The sequence below is a fragment of the Myzus persicae genome, unplaced genomic scaffold, assembly GCF_001856785.1.
Source record: "Myzus persicae strain clone G006 unplaced genomic scaffold, MPER_G0061.0, whole genome shotgun sequence".
Classification (NCBI taxonomy): Eukaryota; Metazoa; Arthropoda; class Insecta; order Hemiptera; family Aphididae; genus Myzus; species Myzus persicae.
Genome location: NW_019104222.1, coordinates 10,455 through 25,812, shown reverse-complemented (window position 1 = coordinate 25,812; position 15,358 = coordinate 10,455). Strand labels below are relative to the sequence as shown.

General features: G+C 28.6%; 2 protein-coding genes across 6 annotated transcripts; one reads left to right on the top strand and one right to left on the bottom strand.

The window, feature by feature from the left end:
- The first annotated feature begins 1,558 nt into the window (after nucleotides 1-1,558).
- LOC111040182 (solute carrier family 25 member 40-like) lies at nucleotides 1,559-4,186 on the top strand. Of its 5 annotated transcripts, none has more exons than XM_022323975.1 (7): nucleotides 1,559-1,796; nucleotides 2,362-2,502; nucleotides 2,579-2,775; nucleotides 2,838-3,228; nucleotides 3,403-3,497; nucleotides 3,783-3,864; nucleotides 3,930-4,186. In XM_022323975.1, the coding sequence occupies exons 2-7, from the start codon at nucleotides 2,385-2,387 to the stop codon at nucleotides 4,154-4,156; spliced, it is 1,110 nt and encodes a 369-aa protein (XP_022179667.1). In that variant the 5' UTR covers nucleotides 1,559-1,796; nucleotides 2,362-2,384; the 3' UTR covers nucleotides 4,157-4,186. The 5 variants fall into 5 exon arrangements, with proteins under 5 accessions (XP_022179667.1, XP_022179666.1, XP_022179668.1 ...); XM_022323974.1 differs by having other exon boundaries at nucleotides 1,559-2,139; XM_022323976.1 differs by lacking the exon at nucleotides 1,559-1,796 and adding an exon at nucleotides 1,810-2,143 and having other exon boundaries at nucleotides 3,933-4,186.
- A 3,480-nt stretch (nucleotides 4,187-7,666) lies between these two features.
- LOC111040187 (2-oxoisovalerate dehydrogenase subunit alpha, mitochondrial) lies at nucleotides 7,667-15,127 on the bottom strand. Its single transcript, XM_022323987.1, has 9 exons — nucleotides 14,777-15,127; nucleotides 10,358-10,540; nucleotides 10,097-10,295; nucleotides 9,844-10,005; nucleotides 9,605-9,749; nucleotides 9,342-9,545; nucleotides 9,106-9,274; nucleotides 8,925-9,019; nucleotides 7,667-7,771 (listed from the first exon to the last, which is right to left on the bottom strand). Exons 1-9 carry the CDS (start codon nucleotides 14,828-14,830, stop codon nucleotides 7,708-7,710), a joined length of 1,275 nt encoding a protein of 424 aa, XP_022179679.1. The 5' UTR covers nucleotides 14,831-15,127; the 3' UTR covers nucleotides 7,667-7,707.
- Between the last annotated feature and the right edge of the window lie 231 nt (nucleotides 15,128-15,358).

Genomic DNA, 15,358 nt, shown 5'->3' with positions numbered 1-15,358 from the left:
TTCTGTGGTGACCAAGATCTGAATTGATTTTTCTAACCTAGCCATAAACTAAGGCATGGTCAGAACTCAGAACTACAATCAAACATAGGAACAAGACTCCAAACCAAAAAAAAATCCCCTGAATATTGAACCATATCAATGATAATAATATGTTGCACACCACGGTTTAAGATAGAAATATCAAGCTTCTCTATCTGTTGCAAACTCAGGTCACTGTACAGATCTGGCTTTCAAGGTTAAAAATATTCTGTGGCGTAAAGACAAACGAGGGAGCTTATTTTTGACACTGGTTCGGAGTGTTCGGACGAACGAATATTTCCAATCTTGACAGTCAATGACTGTCGTACATTGACCTATAGATAATAAAATAATGTCTTATTATAATATTATTAATTACACTGTGGCCCAACATGGTGGACCTTCGATCTCAATATCCCATCAATCATCATTGACATAATACTGATATAATCTAGTCTCATGATGAGAGATGAGACTCTCATCGTCCCGAATCTAGATCCCAACCACTACCTATCCACCGAAAATTTATATTATATAATATTATCATAGACCTTATACCATAAGGTAAAAAATACTTATACTTTTATTTAAACATTGTAAGACATCCATGAACATTATATAATATTTAAGACCATTTATTCTCGAATCATAGAACCAAGGTCTCCAATAATCTCCCATGAGCTGTCTTCCTTGGACATATTATTATTTATACTATAGCCTATAGGAATAGACATACTTTTAAGTAATATCATAATTCATAGACTATATATGATACTTTGGTAATATAATGTCCATTAATGGTATAGTTATTACGGAGGGTGAATGACGGAGATAGATCCGCCACTAGATTCTGCGTGGAGAGATGAATGTATTGTTGGAATTAAGTGTTTTATTATTTTTTTTTTTTGTGTCTGGATACAGATTTTACTACTTGATGCGATGTTCAACTTTAAGGATAGTTTCTGAAATAAAAACGAACCTCTGCTAGTACTTTCACGAGATAGTAATTGAAAATTCTCAGAATTTTTTTTAATTATCAGGAAAATCCAAGAAAAAGAATTAAGGAAAAATGGGTATTTTTTGGGAACTGATTTGGTTTTTTTGTTGCAACTCAAAAACTAATAAATGTAAATATTTATTTCACCAATTGTATATTTTGTGATTTTCAAAATATTTTGACTCGTTTTGAACAGCAATAACTTTTAATAAATGTTAGCGTTTTTCTACAAATATCGATACAAAATTGTTCATTGGTCCAAAAAGCTGGAAATGTTCTATAACGTTCCTCGTAAGTTTTTATAATATCAGTTAAAATATATTAATGATACATAAATATATACATAGGCACGGGCCTATAGCACAGAATTCAGTTATTCTAAGCGTGCTTAACGCACAATTCTCAATTTTCAATTTTATGACATTATTTAATATTTTTCAAAAAATTCTCTTTTATCAGTTTATCAGTTTATCACTATATTGTGTACTAACCTAACCAGTTTGTAATCACCAATATGGCAAACGACAACGTAACACCACGCTACCACAGACTTCTATACCATGATAGAAATAATTATTTCCATCATGTTCTACTATTAGATAGAAATCTGTGTGTAACACCCACGACTGGCCATTTCTATCACAGAAAATAATTTATATTATGATCTGTGGCCTGTGTTTCTATGTTCTATGCGGGTATGCTCTAATGCCGGAATATTGACACTTGCCTGTTGCCAGTAATCAGTATGCCAATTGCCAATTGCCCATGATAATGCTCTATGGTAATCACTATAATCGTTCACTTCGCACTAATTCAAACGTTCGATTTAGTAGTTTAGTACTCGCTCGGTTCACAATCATGCACAGTAGTCACCATGCGAAGGTGAAATTCATGACTTATTGACTTAAATTCAATATATTATTAAACATCAATTCAAAATCAGTAGCCGTTTTTCGGCGTACTATATTGAAACATAATGACTTATTAATTACGAAACTGTAATCTGTATTTTCATCTTAACTTGTGTTATATTCTATTTTATTAATATCATTATAATGGCTATGGAAAAAATGGAGCGTCTAATTTATAGCTATCTATTGTATTGAATGAATAAAACACGATTAGTGAGTATGTACTAGAAATCAAGTAATTTATTTTTACTTTTATAATAGTTTTTTCTTTAAGTTATGAATAATAAACCGATTTAATAGTTGTCAGCTTCTTACTCTACTGAGGTTCCTTCAAATAGTATAAACTAGTATTTGTTTCAAAATTTACAATGATGAAGATAAATAATACAAGTAATAGATATTTATTATACTTTTTAACCAGCATTTCTTTTTTAGATCAACTTATTATTTAAAAAGTCATGGATTCTAAATATAACTCAAATAATAAACTATTGATCGATGACCCTCAGTTTCGAATAAAACCAGTGCAGCAAATGGCTGCTGCCTGTACAGGAGCCTTAATTACTTCATTTTTTGGTTAGTTATTTGTTTGTATTATAAATTATAATATATTTAAAAATTGAATCATAATATGAATTTACATACTTTTTAGTTACTCCATTGGATGTTATAAAAGTTCGCATGCAAGCACAATCTAGAATAACAAATAAACATACATGTTTTTTTTATTCCAATGGATTAATGGACCATATTTGTCCATGTAATACATTAAAAAAAAATACCTCTGATAGTCCTTATTACAGAAATATCCAATGGTACAACAGGCCCAGCCAATTTAATGGAACTCTTGTAAAGATATTTTAGCTTGTTAAAATAATTTAAAAATCTTAAAAAAAATTAATTTTTTTTAGGATGCTTTTAAACAAATAAGCAAAAATGAAGGAATTTGGTCATTATGGAGTGGGTTGAGTCCAACATTGATACTTGCAGTACCTGCCACAATTGTTTATTTTGTATCATATGAACAAATACGATGTTATCTTCATGATTTAACAAAACCATTTTATGCTAACAATAATCAAAATCAACCATTGTGGATTTCTGGTATATCAGGATGTGTTGCCCGTTTTGGAGCTGCTACATCAGTTAGTCCATTAGAACTCATCCGTACCAAAATGCAATCAAAAAAACTTAGTTATTTAGAAGTACATCAAGCATTACAAAGTTTACTAGAGTATCATGGTTATAAAGGTCTATGGAAAGGTCTAGGTTCTACTCTACTTAGAGATGTTCCTTTTTCTGGTGAGTTAAACTTTTTTTTTATTAAATTTGGTTTTAGAATTTTGTTGTTTATTGTTATTAAAGTCCTTATAAATAAGGTACTAAAAATTTGAACGTTGATTATTTAAATATATTTATTATTTTCTACAGTTAATTCTTGTATAAATTATTTCTAATTTGATGTTTTTTTTTAAGGTTTATATTGGGTTACATATGAACATATTAAACAAATATCAGGCCAACCAACATCATTTATGTACAACTTTTTAGCAGGGAGCATAGCTGGAGCGGTAATTAAGTTTGATTTAACTAAAATTGTTACTTAAAAAAAAATTGAATAAGTGTAAAAAAAACCCCTTAATTCATTCATATTATATCTCAATGGATGAATCTGTTTAAAAACTCATTTCTTATATTTTATTAAATTTTATTAAATTTAAGAAATTAAATAATGCAGAAATATATCAGAAAACAATCTATGAAATAATTCATTCCAAAATCTATTCACTATTATTTTTTGTAATCTAATATATTTTTGTATTTTCCAATAATTAAATAAATGTTAAATATTTTAGTTGGCTGCAGCATTAACAACACCATTTGATGTTGTCAAAACCATTCGTCAAATTGAATTAACTGAAAAAGAAATTATTACAGGTTAGTAATAAAAATAGCAATAATATAATAAGTAAATTCTATATTTGAATAAATTAAATACTTAGTAGTTATTTCAGAACCTCCTAGAAAAGCTTCCAAGTGGACAGTTAAAGCAGTTATTGACATATATCAAACAAATGGAACTCGTGCAATTTTTAGAGGATTAGTTCCACGGATAATCAAAGTAGCACCTGCATGTGCCATAATGGTATCTACATTTGAATATGGAAAAACATTTTTTCAAAATAGAAATATGCAAATATATTATAAAAATAATGAGGAAATTCTTTAATAAAAAAAAATTATTTGTAAAATTGTTCATGGTTACCATAGAAATATCAAATATATTATTATGCGACATTTGTAATGATTGTTGATTTTGTTTTGTTTTGTATTGTATATTTAGTTAAATATTACAAAATATTAAAACTTGCGTTAACTCATATAGTTTGTTAAGAATTAAGCTAAAATTAAAATTAGAATCTTAACATTTATACATAGGATGATTCTTTTATCAAATAATATTTATTATTTGAAAATTTGGGCAAGTAGGTAATCATACCGGTCATTAAGCGGTCTTAATCATTGTATATACGAAAAACAATTCTGAGCAAAAACACAAGTATATTTTGTTATTATTGATTTTAAAGTAATTTATTTTAATTTTAGATATTAGTAATACACTATATTTATAAAGTGGGTTAAATACATCTATTTTGCTGATAAAATAGGATTTGAAAACGTTATTGTGTGTATAAAAATATAAAATATTATAATATACTTAAAATTGTCTAGTGCCCATGGATATTATTTTTGAATTACAACAAAACCTCAAATCATTGTTTAAATATAAAATATATGATATCTTATTTTAATTTAAAATGCCCAAAACACTAAAAACCATTGACTTTTAAAAAAATATTCACTAGTAAATTTACTATAATATTACTTGTTCTATGTTTAATATAGACTGTTAATATAGGAAGTTTACGCATTTTATAGATTTAAGTCAGCGACCTTAATATTATGTGCTTGACTGCCCAGGTCGTTTAGTTCAGACAGTCCAGTCTACCATTGTGATGCTCTCTCGACTAGATTCTCGCTATTGCATGTACCTTCATACACCGTAGATGTAACTTATAAGTAGTTTTAGCATAGGGGCAAATCACTCGAAAATTTTGGGGGGGGGGGCTTAAGCACCAAACAAATTTTGGTGGAAACAGACGTGTGGGGGACTATGCCCCCCACACACCCCTAGAACTACACCATATATATAAATATTAATAAATTACAACTAACTATAAATCCAAACTTTTTAGGCGAAACAAATTTATTTTATTTGTTAAAAATTTAGTGGCAATGTACACTTATTTTCAACACATTTATTTAAAATAATTTCATTATTAAGAACTAGGTATATCTCTTTTAATGTGAATAACTTTAAGCAGCTTAAATAAATGTTGATTAACCGTTTTAGGTACCTACTGATTACCTGTTTTAATTTTATGAACCCAAATTTTTCAGTAAGTTGAATCTCACAGTTTTTAGCAACTATCATTTCAGACTTTTAACACTCAGTATTTATTGAAAACAAATCCTTTAATGTGGAATCATTATTATTATACTATATATAGTACTTTTTTTGCCATGGCTGGCGACGTAGGGCAATGTATGAGTAATTATTCTACAGAATAGTATTAAAATAGTTTTGTCGCGGTCTGTGTAGGTGGGCATATTCGATATCGTTATATGTTCAATGTTTATTAATACAATTATTTTTTATTATAATTATATATACTGTATAGTGTATACATATTATATAGTATATGTTTTAACTCATAATAGTTTAATTTATCCAGACATACACTTAACATATTATTAATAAAAATTATTAAATAAATTTTATTTTATTTTTTTAGTAAATATAATTATTATGGAAATATTATGGTAGTAGTACTATAAGTTATAATCACGGGATTCGGGGTGCTAGCATTAAAATTCAGGGTGCTAAGCACCCTTAGCACCCTGAGATTTGCGCTAATGAGTTTTAGTTAATAATAGTTATTATTCTATTCTGTGGTTATTGGTTCATTATTATAATTACGCCCTGTGGACTGTGGTCATAACACCACACCAAATCTACGGCAGGGATTCTGGAATCATGACTGACTTGATTCGTGCTCCTTTTCCTTTGTAACTTCCTTTATCCAAGGATCTGGTTGTAGACTGCAGTCACTAGTCATTACGTTGTCGTTGTCATATTTGGCACTTCGTGTCGATATTCATTCCGTGTGTCGGGTACATAGAGTTGCTTACTCGAGTTGTAAAGGCGCACTTGTGTAACGGTCCATAATGCACAAAGTACCTCAGGCGCACACATTTGGTTTTCGTTTAATCGTTTCACATGCCATATTATTCGTGACACATGAATAGCCGAATAGGTAAGACTTAATCTGACTTATTATAATACTAATATCCGGTTGCATGAAAATGATTAATTTAATGGTTCAATAAAATTTAATGACCAATCATGAGCCACTCAATTACGTTTAAGGGACAGTTAGTTCACTATTGGTTCATTAAAAGTTTAGAGATCACTGATCGGTCATGCAAGTATGCAACCCGACATAGTTTCGTTCATGTGGCGCATACGGCATTAATGTACCTATTTTGCATATACTATACGCCGGCAAAACTTTATGTTTATGCAAAGCATGTAAAACAATATTATATTATACTACATTACACACCTAATTTTTTATCAATATTTATTACGATTTCAAACGCAATTTTTACTGGACGTTTTCAGAAACAGATCATTATTAAACAACTGCCACGGCTCACAGGTATCACATCAGTTGAAAGTTGCAATTTCAACCCTTGTACCACACTACATTATAAATAATTCTTTTTTTTTACGTATTTTGGAAAATATATTATGTGGTACCTAATGCAGTATATTTAATTATGAATCGTGATAAATTTTATATCTCATACAATTTACCATTATACATTATGCATTTATGCGCATATAATATGTGACCACTTTATTATTTAAATTTTAAATCGTATATTATATTTAAATAATATGATCAAACAATCCGTTATCACTGCTTTATTATCAGTTATCACTACTATATTTCTAGCGAAAGCTGGATTTCACATCCAAGGGTTTCATGACCGCTGGTGGGCGGTAAAGATGTCTTCGAGGCTCGAGTTGCGGTTAGAGATAGTCCTGCAAGCAGGTTTTTCACCGAATATTAAATATAAGCGTTCGCAGACAGCAACTAAGTTGCTGCAACTTGTACATGACTCCAGGTCCGAAAGTCGGGAGGACTCTGGGGTGGTTGTGCAATGGGAAACCGACCAGTGATGCAGTGTGTAACGGGTTTAAGCTGGTTTGCGAGAATATCTGTCCTACGGATCGAATATCGAGCATCTCAGTATTAGTATTAGACGGTATTTCGGTTTTTATTTTGGCACGTCATTTCTTTCCAACTAAAAACTTACGATCTCTGCATAGATCAAAGTCTTATGAGTAGTGAGTACCTACATTATTTAAAAACAATTTATCGATAACAAAGAATGTTAAATATTTCATTGTTAGTCTAATTAGACTCGTGCTTGGAAGTAAAAATACAATTTTTTTTAAATAATAAATTAACGTAATTGAAACGAAATAATATAACATAAACATATACTATGAATAAGTATGATGTATTATTTTTTAATACTTTAAGCATAGATATAAGTACTTTACATCAAATCTTTAACGATGATATATAATTAAATTATACAATTATAACTTATAATAATCAACAATATTTTTTACACTTTTACTTTTTATTCTTTAGAATAACGATCAGAATATTTTGATAGATGATCTTCCAGTGAATTCATTTGTTTTCTGTAAAATAAAAATTACAAAACATTTTTATCAAAATCATTCTAATTCTTTTAGTAAATTATTTAATAATATTATAATATGTACAAGTGGTACAACTATAATTTAATTACGAAGGTTAAATACTGCTGGTAGTAGTTCATGATTACAATAATCCGTTAATTGTATATTCATATTAATTTATGTTGTAAAATAGGTGTAATATCGGTGTATTATATTTATATTACTACGATATTGTAATTGTCGAGTTTATAGTTTACACTAAGAAATTCTAATAAAAAAAAATTCCACGGTAATATAAATCGAAAAATAACATAATATAAATAGATTATAATAAGAGGCAAGAAAAAGGGAACAAAATTCCAAGTTATTGTAATAAGAATGATCTAATATACAAAATAATTATGTTATAATAAATTATGTGTATTTAATCACTCGTTATATTAATTATTATTTATTATCCACTTTCTATGTTTAATGTAAGAACCGTTTTTGTTTTCTAGTTATCATTATTGTTATTATTTTACTTTCTTTTGTTTAGCTTTAAAAAATAATTCGTGCTCTAAGATAGGAGGTTTTACCTCAGATCAATTTCTAGTAATATTTCGCTATATTTGTGTTATGTATATTTCTTGTAATTGATAAAAAAATTTAAAAAAAAAACATTATCTATGCAAAGTACCATTCTACTTGATATATTTACTGAATGTTTAAGCTACAAAGAAAATCTATGAATCATAATCATAAATATGTTTTTGTTAATATCTATTAAGTAACTATGTCAACAAAAACTCAACAAAAATTAATCTCAGTTGGAAAAAAATCTCCTACCCAGGGCAAAAACATTTAAGTTTACAAATAAAAACAAAGTAATTTAAAAGTATTAATAATACTTGTTTAATATAATACTACATAGTGTAACAGAAAGATATGATAAATTAAATAACTTGCGTTCTAATCAATATTTTTTATTTTTAGTTTTCATATAATTAATAGATAATAGTAAGTAATTAATACGTGTAGTACACGCGTAATTATATGGAAGAAAAATTAAAAACCTAACCTAACCCTCGATTAGAATACAAGTTATTTCATTTGTCAAATTTTTCTGTTACAGCCTACATTTCTCTCTCTATATTTCCATAGTTATACTTACAATAGATTATCTGGAATTTCGTGATACACATCATTAAACATTTCTTTCCAATTCGGTTTATTTTTTTTCGATGCAATAGTAAATGACTGCATCAACTAAAATAAATTAAAAAAGACATAATGAACATAAAAATTGTACCTACGGTTTTATTTATAAATTAATATTGTTTAAATATATTTACTTGTTTTTTAGTTTCATTTACATATTCAACTTCATTTTGATCATTCCAAAGATTATTTTTCTCAAGTAATTTCTTGAATCTTGTAATTGGATTTTTGTTTGACCATTGTTCAATCTCGTCTTTAGATCTGTATGCAGTACTATCTTCAGAAGTACTGTGATGTCCCCGCCTAATTGGATTTTAAATTGTTCATTAATTTCATACATAAAAAATAATCAATTTATTATGAAAAATACCTATACGTCATAGCTTCTAATAGCAGGGGCCTTGTGTTAGTCATAACATATTCTCGAGCTTTTATAATTGCATTATATACTGCCAGAATATCATTGCCATCGACACGAATGGTAGCAATTCCATAGCCAGGACCTTGACTTACAATACCATCTCCTCTATACTGTTCATTTGCTGGTGTTGATATGGCATATCCATTATTACGACTAAACATAACAGTAACATTATTTTTCAAACAATGCGACAGAAATCAATTTTAATTTACCAAAAAAATATTATCGGACAATCCAGAGTTGACGCAAAATTAAATGCAGCATGCGCATCTCCTTCACTTGCAGCCCCCTCGCCAAAATAAACAATAGTACAACGATCGGTTTTTAATGTTTTAAACGAATATGCTGATCCAACAGCTTTAAAATTAAAAAAAAAGAATATCTTCTTTAGTATAGTATTTTATTCAATCAAAAGTGTATGGTGTATCATTGCATATGTATAGGTTTATACCTTGAGGTAACTGAGTAGTAAGTGGAGACGAAAGAGTTACAAAATTAAGATTTTTAGATCCATAATGTACTGGCATTTGCTTTCCTTTACCAAGATCATCTACATTACCAAAACATTGATTCATAAATTGTTCAGGTTTAAAGCCTCTGAATAATAAAACTCCTATAAAATTAAAATTGTTAAATATTTGTATTGTACATAGTAATTAATTATTATTTCAAAAATGGGTGAATACGATGAAGTATACACCTACCCGCCTCTCTGTATTGCCCATACACAAGATCATTAAAATGTAATCCTGCTGCACTACCAATTTGTGCAGCTTCTTCACCTTCATTTGTCATATAAAATGATATTCTACCTTGCCTTTGAGATTCATACAACATTTTATCCATTATGGATAGCAAGACCATAGATTTATACATTTTAATCAACTCATCATTTTCTGGTATCTGTATTTAAATATTGCAAATATTTAGTACAATAAGTAATGATTATTTCATATATTACTTACAATTATAGATTTACAATTACTCGAAATGTCTCCAGCATCGTTTAATATTTTAAAAATGGGTACAGGGCTATTTAAAGATGGTTCATTTATATCTAAACTGGATGTATAGTTAACTTTATTGATTCCCTGTAATACTGCATCTTCTATGTTAGCTGATATCGTACTACTTAGCATATACTGTTTCTATAAAACATTAAGACAAAAATAAAATAGTAATAATTTCTAAATAACTAATTGCGAGGTACATTTTATGATTACTTATTATCATTTCTCATTAAGAAATTATGAACAGGAATACGAAATATTGACAATTCAAAATTATAAAAATTTAATTTTATATTAATTTGGATTTTGGAAGGATCCTAAATATTTTGACAAAATGAATAAATATATCTACCGGGATCGGCTACATAATCTGTTCAGCTTTTTTGAAAGGGGGAAATGAATTTTTGACTATTCTCAGAACCATATTATGTATATATATATACATTCATTGCTTTATCATATATTTTATTCGACAAAAATAAGCCAAAGGGGGTATATGACACCCTCATCCAACGTGCTGGATAGTCGAATAGCACTTATTACCTAAAAAGAAATGGTCTAATTATTGCACTTAGGTTTAAAAGGTTAAAGTCGAACTGTATTCGGGTAAAAAGCAGGAGTAGTGGTCGAACTGCATTAGTTCAAAAAAAAAGAGTTAAAATTATAAAAATCTTATAGGTACTATAATGACTTTATTTCAACTATCCCAGAAAATTGCACGTTGTTCAAGAATTTAGTGACTAATTTAGTTGATATAGTTATATTTCGAACGATGGACTTTTATACATTTGTATTAATTGATGTTTTAACACAATTTCAAATAGATACTTATATTTTAAGCAGAATACTGATACAAGACTCTCAACTACACAGTACTAGAAAAACATAAATTATATTGAAAAATATATTAAATTATATACTCAAAAGCGTATTACCAGGTTAGAGTTCTTGAATGCAATTTGTTATCACTACAAAAAAATGATAAAAATAAAAAAAAATTATAATATTTGACGATTTAAAAAAAGAATTTAAAAAATCGGGAAAATGGATGTCGCTCTGCTGTACATTAGGTGTCTAGGAAGGCACTGTAATGGATGGTACTAAATTTTAATTCAATGATATGATATAATTGTATATGAAAAACGATTCTGAGCGGAGACGGTATGTCAGACTAGGATATTTTATATTATTATTACTTATTATTAATATGGTAGCCGGTAAGTTGAATTAATATTATTCTGAAATTATCAATGATGCTGGAAAAATATTAAATATACTTTTGTAAAATTGAGCTATTTTGGAACCGAATGACAACAAAATGACAAACGTTATTCTCCGTGTTAATATGTAATTAGGTCCACATTTTAACTTAAAATGTCTGTAAAAAATAACTGTCTTTATATATTTTTAAGATTTTTTAGTTACGGAAAAAACTGCTAAGTAGAACTTTGTTTTAAATATTTTAATCCTTTCCTTTGAAAATTAAAAATGTTATAAATTGTTAACTACAAAATCATTCCCAATTTTCAATTTGATAAATATTGTCAAAATTTGAACTTTAAATGCTTATAAAAAAAAATTGTGAATATGTATTTTTAAAAATTTTCAACTGCTATTGTAGCAATATATCAAGAGTCTTGTATTAAATCGTCATGCTTTTTTTACCCAACCATGAAAATTGTATTGACTTTCATAGATAAAAAAAAAAAAAAAAAATTGAAAATGAAAATGTTCATGTAGCTTAAAACGAGTCAAAATATTTTGAAAATTTTATCAAGTATATATGAATTGATAAAATATACATACAAGTGTCTATAGTAATTCGTTTTTGAATTATAAGAAAATAAGAAAATTGCTACAAGAGAAATTGAGTGAATATCCAATATTGTAAAAATTTTAACTTCAAACGCTCATAAAACTTTAATTTGAATTTCCGGTTGATTTTTTTTTTTTTTGATAAAGATAGACAGACGTAGAAAGAAACTTTTATTATATTTTCAAATCTTAAGTATAAAAAGGAACATTTTCATGAATTTCTAACAAAATACAATTTGCTAATTTTCGTGATTTTTATGAATTTTGTTAAAATTCTATGTTTAAACGCTCATAAAAAAATATTGTGGATTTAAGCTCATTTTTTTTTAATTTCCATTAACAACAACTTATGAGGAACCTTGTATTACATTTACAAATTATTTGACCAAGTTACAATTTTTTTATCGGCTTTAGTTTAAAAAAATAAATAATAAACGAAAATTGTATAGGTATGCCTATAAATAGTTCAACACAAGTTAAAATATTTTGATACAATTTTATGGTGTATAGAAAATGCGAACACAAATATTTAGTGAAAATTTCATCCATCTAAGGTCATTTTTTTAGAGTTACACTAAAAACCAAAACTGATTTTGAATAAAAATTCCTGTTTTTCCTGTTGCTTTTGAAAACTGTTCGGAATTAATATTGTGACCTCCTAAATGCACCAACTAGATTCACTTTCCTACCAGAAAAGTTGCTGTTCAAGAAAATCTAAGCACTTTTATTGCCCGAAACCGTAATAACTGACCAAAAAAAAATAAATAAATAAATAAGTATAAAAACACACATCATTGACTCATTGATTAAAATCTTTGTCAGTCCTAAGCCTGTAAGTAGGAAGGAAAATGAGTGTTTTCTAAACGTTTAACCTCTTCAAATGCATGATATTTTTATTGGAATACCTTTTATGAGCCCAAGTGCAGTTCGACTAAAATAAGTACAATTCGACCATACGCCCTCCCCCTTCGTGAGCACGCACCTCAGCAGTAGATTATTCACAGAGGCAATCGAGAACAAGATACTGAGTCCCATAAAGGGGCGCAGGTGTTTAATGTTCAAAACACAATTCTAATATGTACTACTACTGTCTACTGAGCAGCAAATATGAAACATGCTAAGGACCTTAGATCATATAGTATAATAATAATAATAGTTGTATATTTATTTTATGAATATGTGATCTAAGCTAAGGACCGAAAACTTGTCCCACTATAGCTTACGGCAATGGCGATATATATAAAAAAAGTCCAAAAATAATGTGGCCGGCAGTATTTTAGCTGATAAATATTTAGTCTAAAATTGTCCCAACATGTATTTTGGCTGAAACTCAGTGGCGTAGCTAGGGAAGGGAACTTTTATATGACCATGCAAGTTACTGTGCAAATACAAATGTGTATACTAGCTCATACAGAAACTGGAACCTAAAATAAAACCTCGACATCAGGATGATAATAACTTATGGGAAACCCACCTATAGTTGAACCAACTCTGTATAAACGAATTATCAGCCCCCAACCTACCAAAAAAAACCGAAAAAATCCTGGCTACACCACTGTCGAAACGTCTTTTGATATCATCTAAACTGCAAGCTAAAATACATGCCCAATAAAAATGTTCTGCTACCATGCAGGTAGGACACAAAATTTTCGGATTTTTTATACGCTCCCGCTATAATTAGCAAAATAAAATTTCGTAAGTGTGAAACTTGTTATTAACTTTGGATGTTCCAAGACATACATATAAAGAAATATGCATTTGCTAGAACTGTCAAGCCTTGCAAGTTGCAGGTATTAGTTATTAAGGTTCATAAGTCAAATACTGTATAGGTACTTTGATTATTACTAGATATTAATATGGTATGCATAGATTACATATAATATTGCGATAATTAGCCATAAGCATATTATAAGAATATAAAAAACTAAAAAAAGGTTGACCTTTAGCTTCCTAGCAATACTACACAAATGTACAATACAATATTATAAGAACATTACAACAATAACGTTTTTGATTTCTCGATTTATTGTATTGATTTCAACTTTCAAATTTTTCAATAAATTTAATTACTTGTACATACTATAACTTTCAACAGCATACTAATAATTTTTTTGTGTAATAAAATAATTTAGAATTGTTTTAATTTATACATGCTACAAATCATATTAGTATTTAGTATAATATATTTTTGTAAATATTTTAATAAAGAGAAATATATAATCTGTTTAATAGAAAACACTATGTAAATTTGATAAATAATGAATATAAATGACACGTGTAACACGTAACGGGTAAAGGCCCATTAGCAACACCCTCAATATAATTCATGGGCACTATTTGAACATTTATAGATCATATGCTTTTATATTTATGTATCCACGGTTATATAGTTATGGATAAGCTATTCACTTATTACACAATAATATACATCAATAGATCCATTGATTAAATATAAGTACTTATAGTATACTTAAATATACACAACGGTTCTTAAGTGTACTAAAATAAAAATAAAAATATTTAAGTATATTGTTTTAGTTAAAATATTATGTGTATTACTTTAAACAGTTTTATGTTGATCAGTCTCTTAAGCATGATCTCTGCAGAAAACATCGTGATCGTTCTAATTAAAATGTTTGTGCTAAAATTATATTAAAATCGTCTTGTACAGGAATGAATCGATTCGGACGACTTATAACTGTGACTACGCAACCGTTCCGGTGCACGAATACTGAAATATCCAAACGTCTGTTAGTGTTAAACAAACTTTCCGAGTCCGCGCGGATAATCTTTTTTTATTCAGGTACTAATTCAATAGTAACATAGAACAATAGGAGTAACTATATAGTAACAGTAGTAACACCGCGAACAAACTGATCGGCAACAATAATAGTGCGTCATGTGTATATTGACACCTGTAACCTGCTCTGGTTTATCTACGTCCTACGTGACCGACGCTTCCGCGGGCAACGAGCCCCGCTCACCTGCCACAAAGTCCCATGCGCAGACCTGCATAGTGCACAGGCGCACAGCCATTTGAATTTGAGCTATATATTATACAATATTATGTTCTATGGAAATGACACAGGCACACAGTAGTAAGTTGTAGGGGCAGCCACAGCCGCACAGCACAGGTCAACA

What these genes read in the sequence shown, in the direction of transcription:
- LOC111040187 (XM_022323987.1), bottom strand. Translation starts at nt 14,830, where the DNA reads ATGTTTTCTGCAGAGATCATGCTTAAGAGACTGATCAACATAAAACTG. An exon ending in TTAGAAGCTATGACGTATAG is followed by an intron (nt 9,275 to 9,341) that starts GTATTTTTCATA and finishes AAATCCAATTAG; the next exon opens with GCGGGGACATCACAGTACTT. An exon ending in TAAATGAAACTAAAAAACAA is followed by an intron (nt 9,020 to 9,105) that starts GTAAATATATTT and finishes AATTTATTTTAG; the next exon opens with TTGATGCAGTCATTTACTAT.
- LOC111040182 (XM_022323975.1), top strand. Translation starts at nt 2,385, where the DNA reads ATGGATTCTAAATATAACTCAAATAATAAACTATTGATCGATGACCCT. An exon ending in CAGGGAGCATAGCTGGAGCG is followed by an intron (nt 3,498 to 3,782) that starts GTAATTAAGTTT and finishes TAAATATTTTAG; the next exon opens with TTGGCTGCAGCATTAACAAC. An exon ending in TGAAAAAGAAATTATTACAG is followed by an intron (nt 3,865 to 3,929) that starts GTTAGTAATAAA and finishes TTAAATACTTAG; the next exon opens with TAGTTATTTCAGAACCTCCT.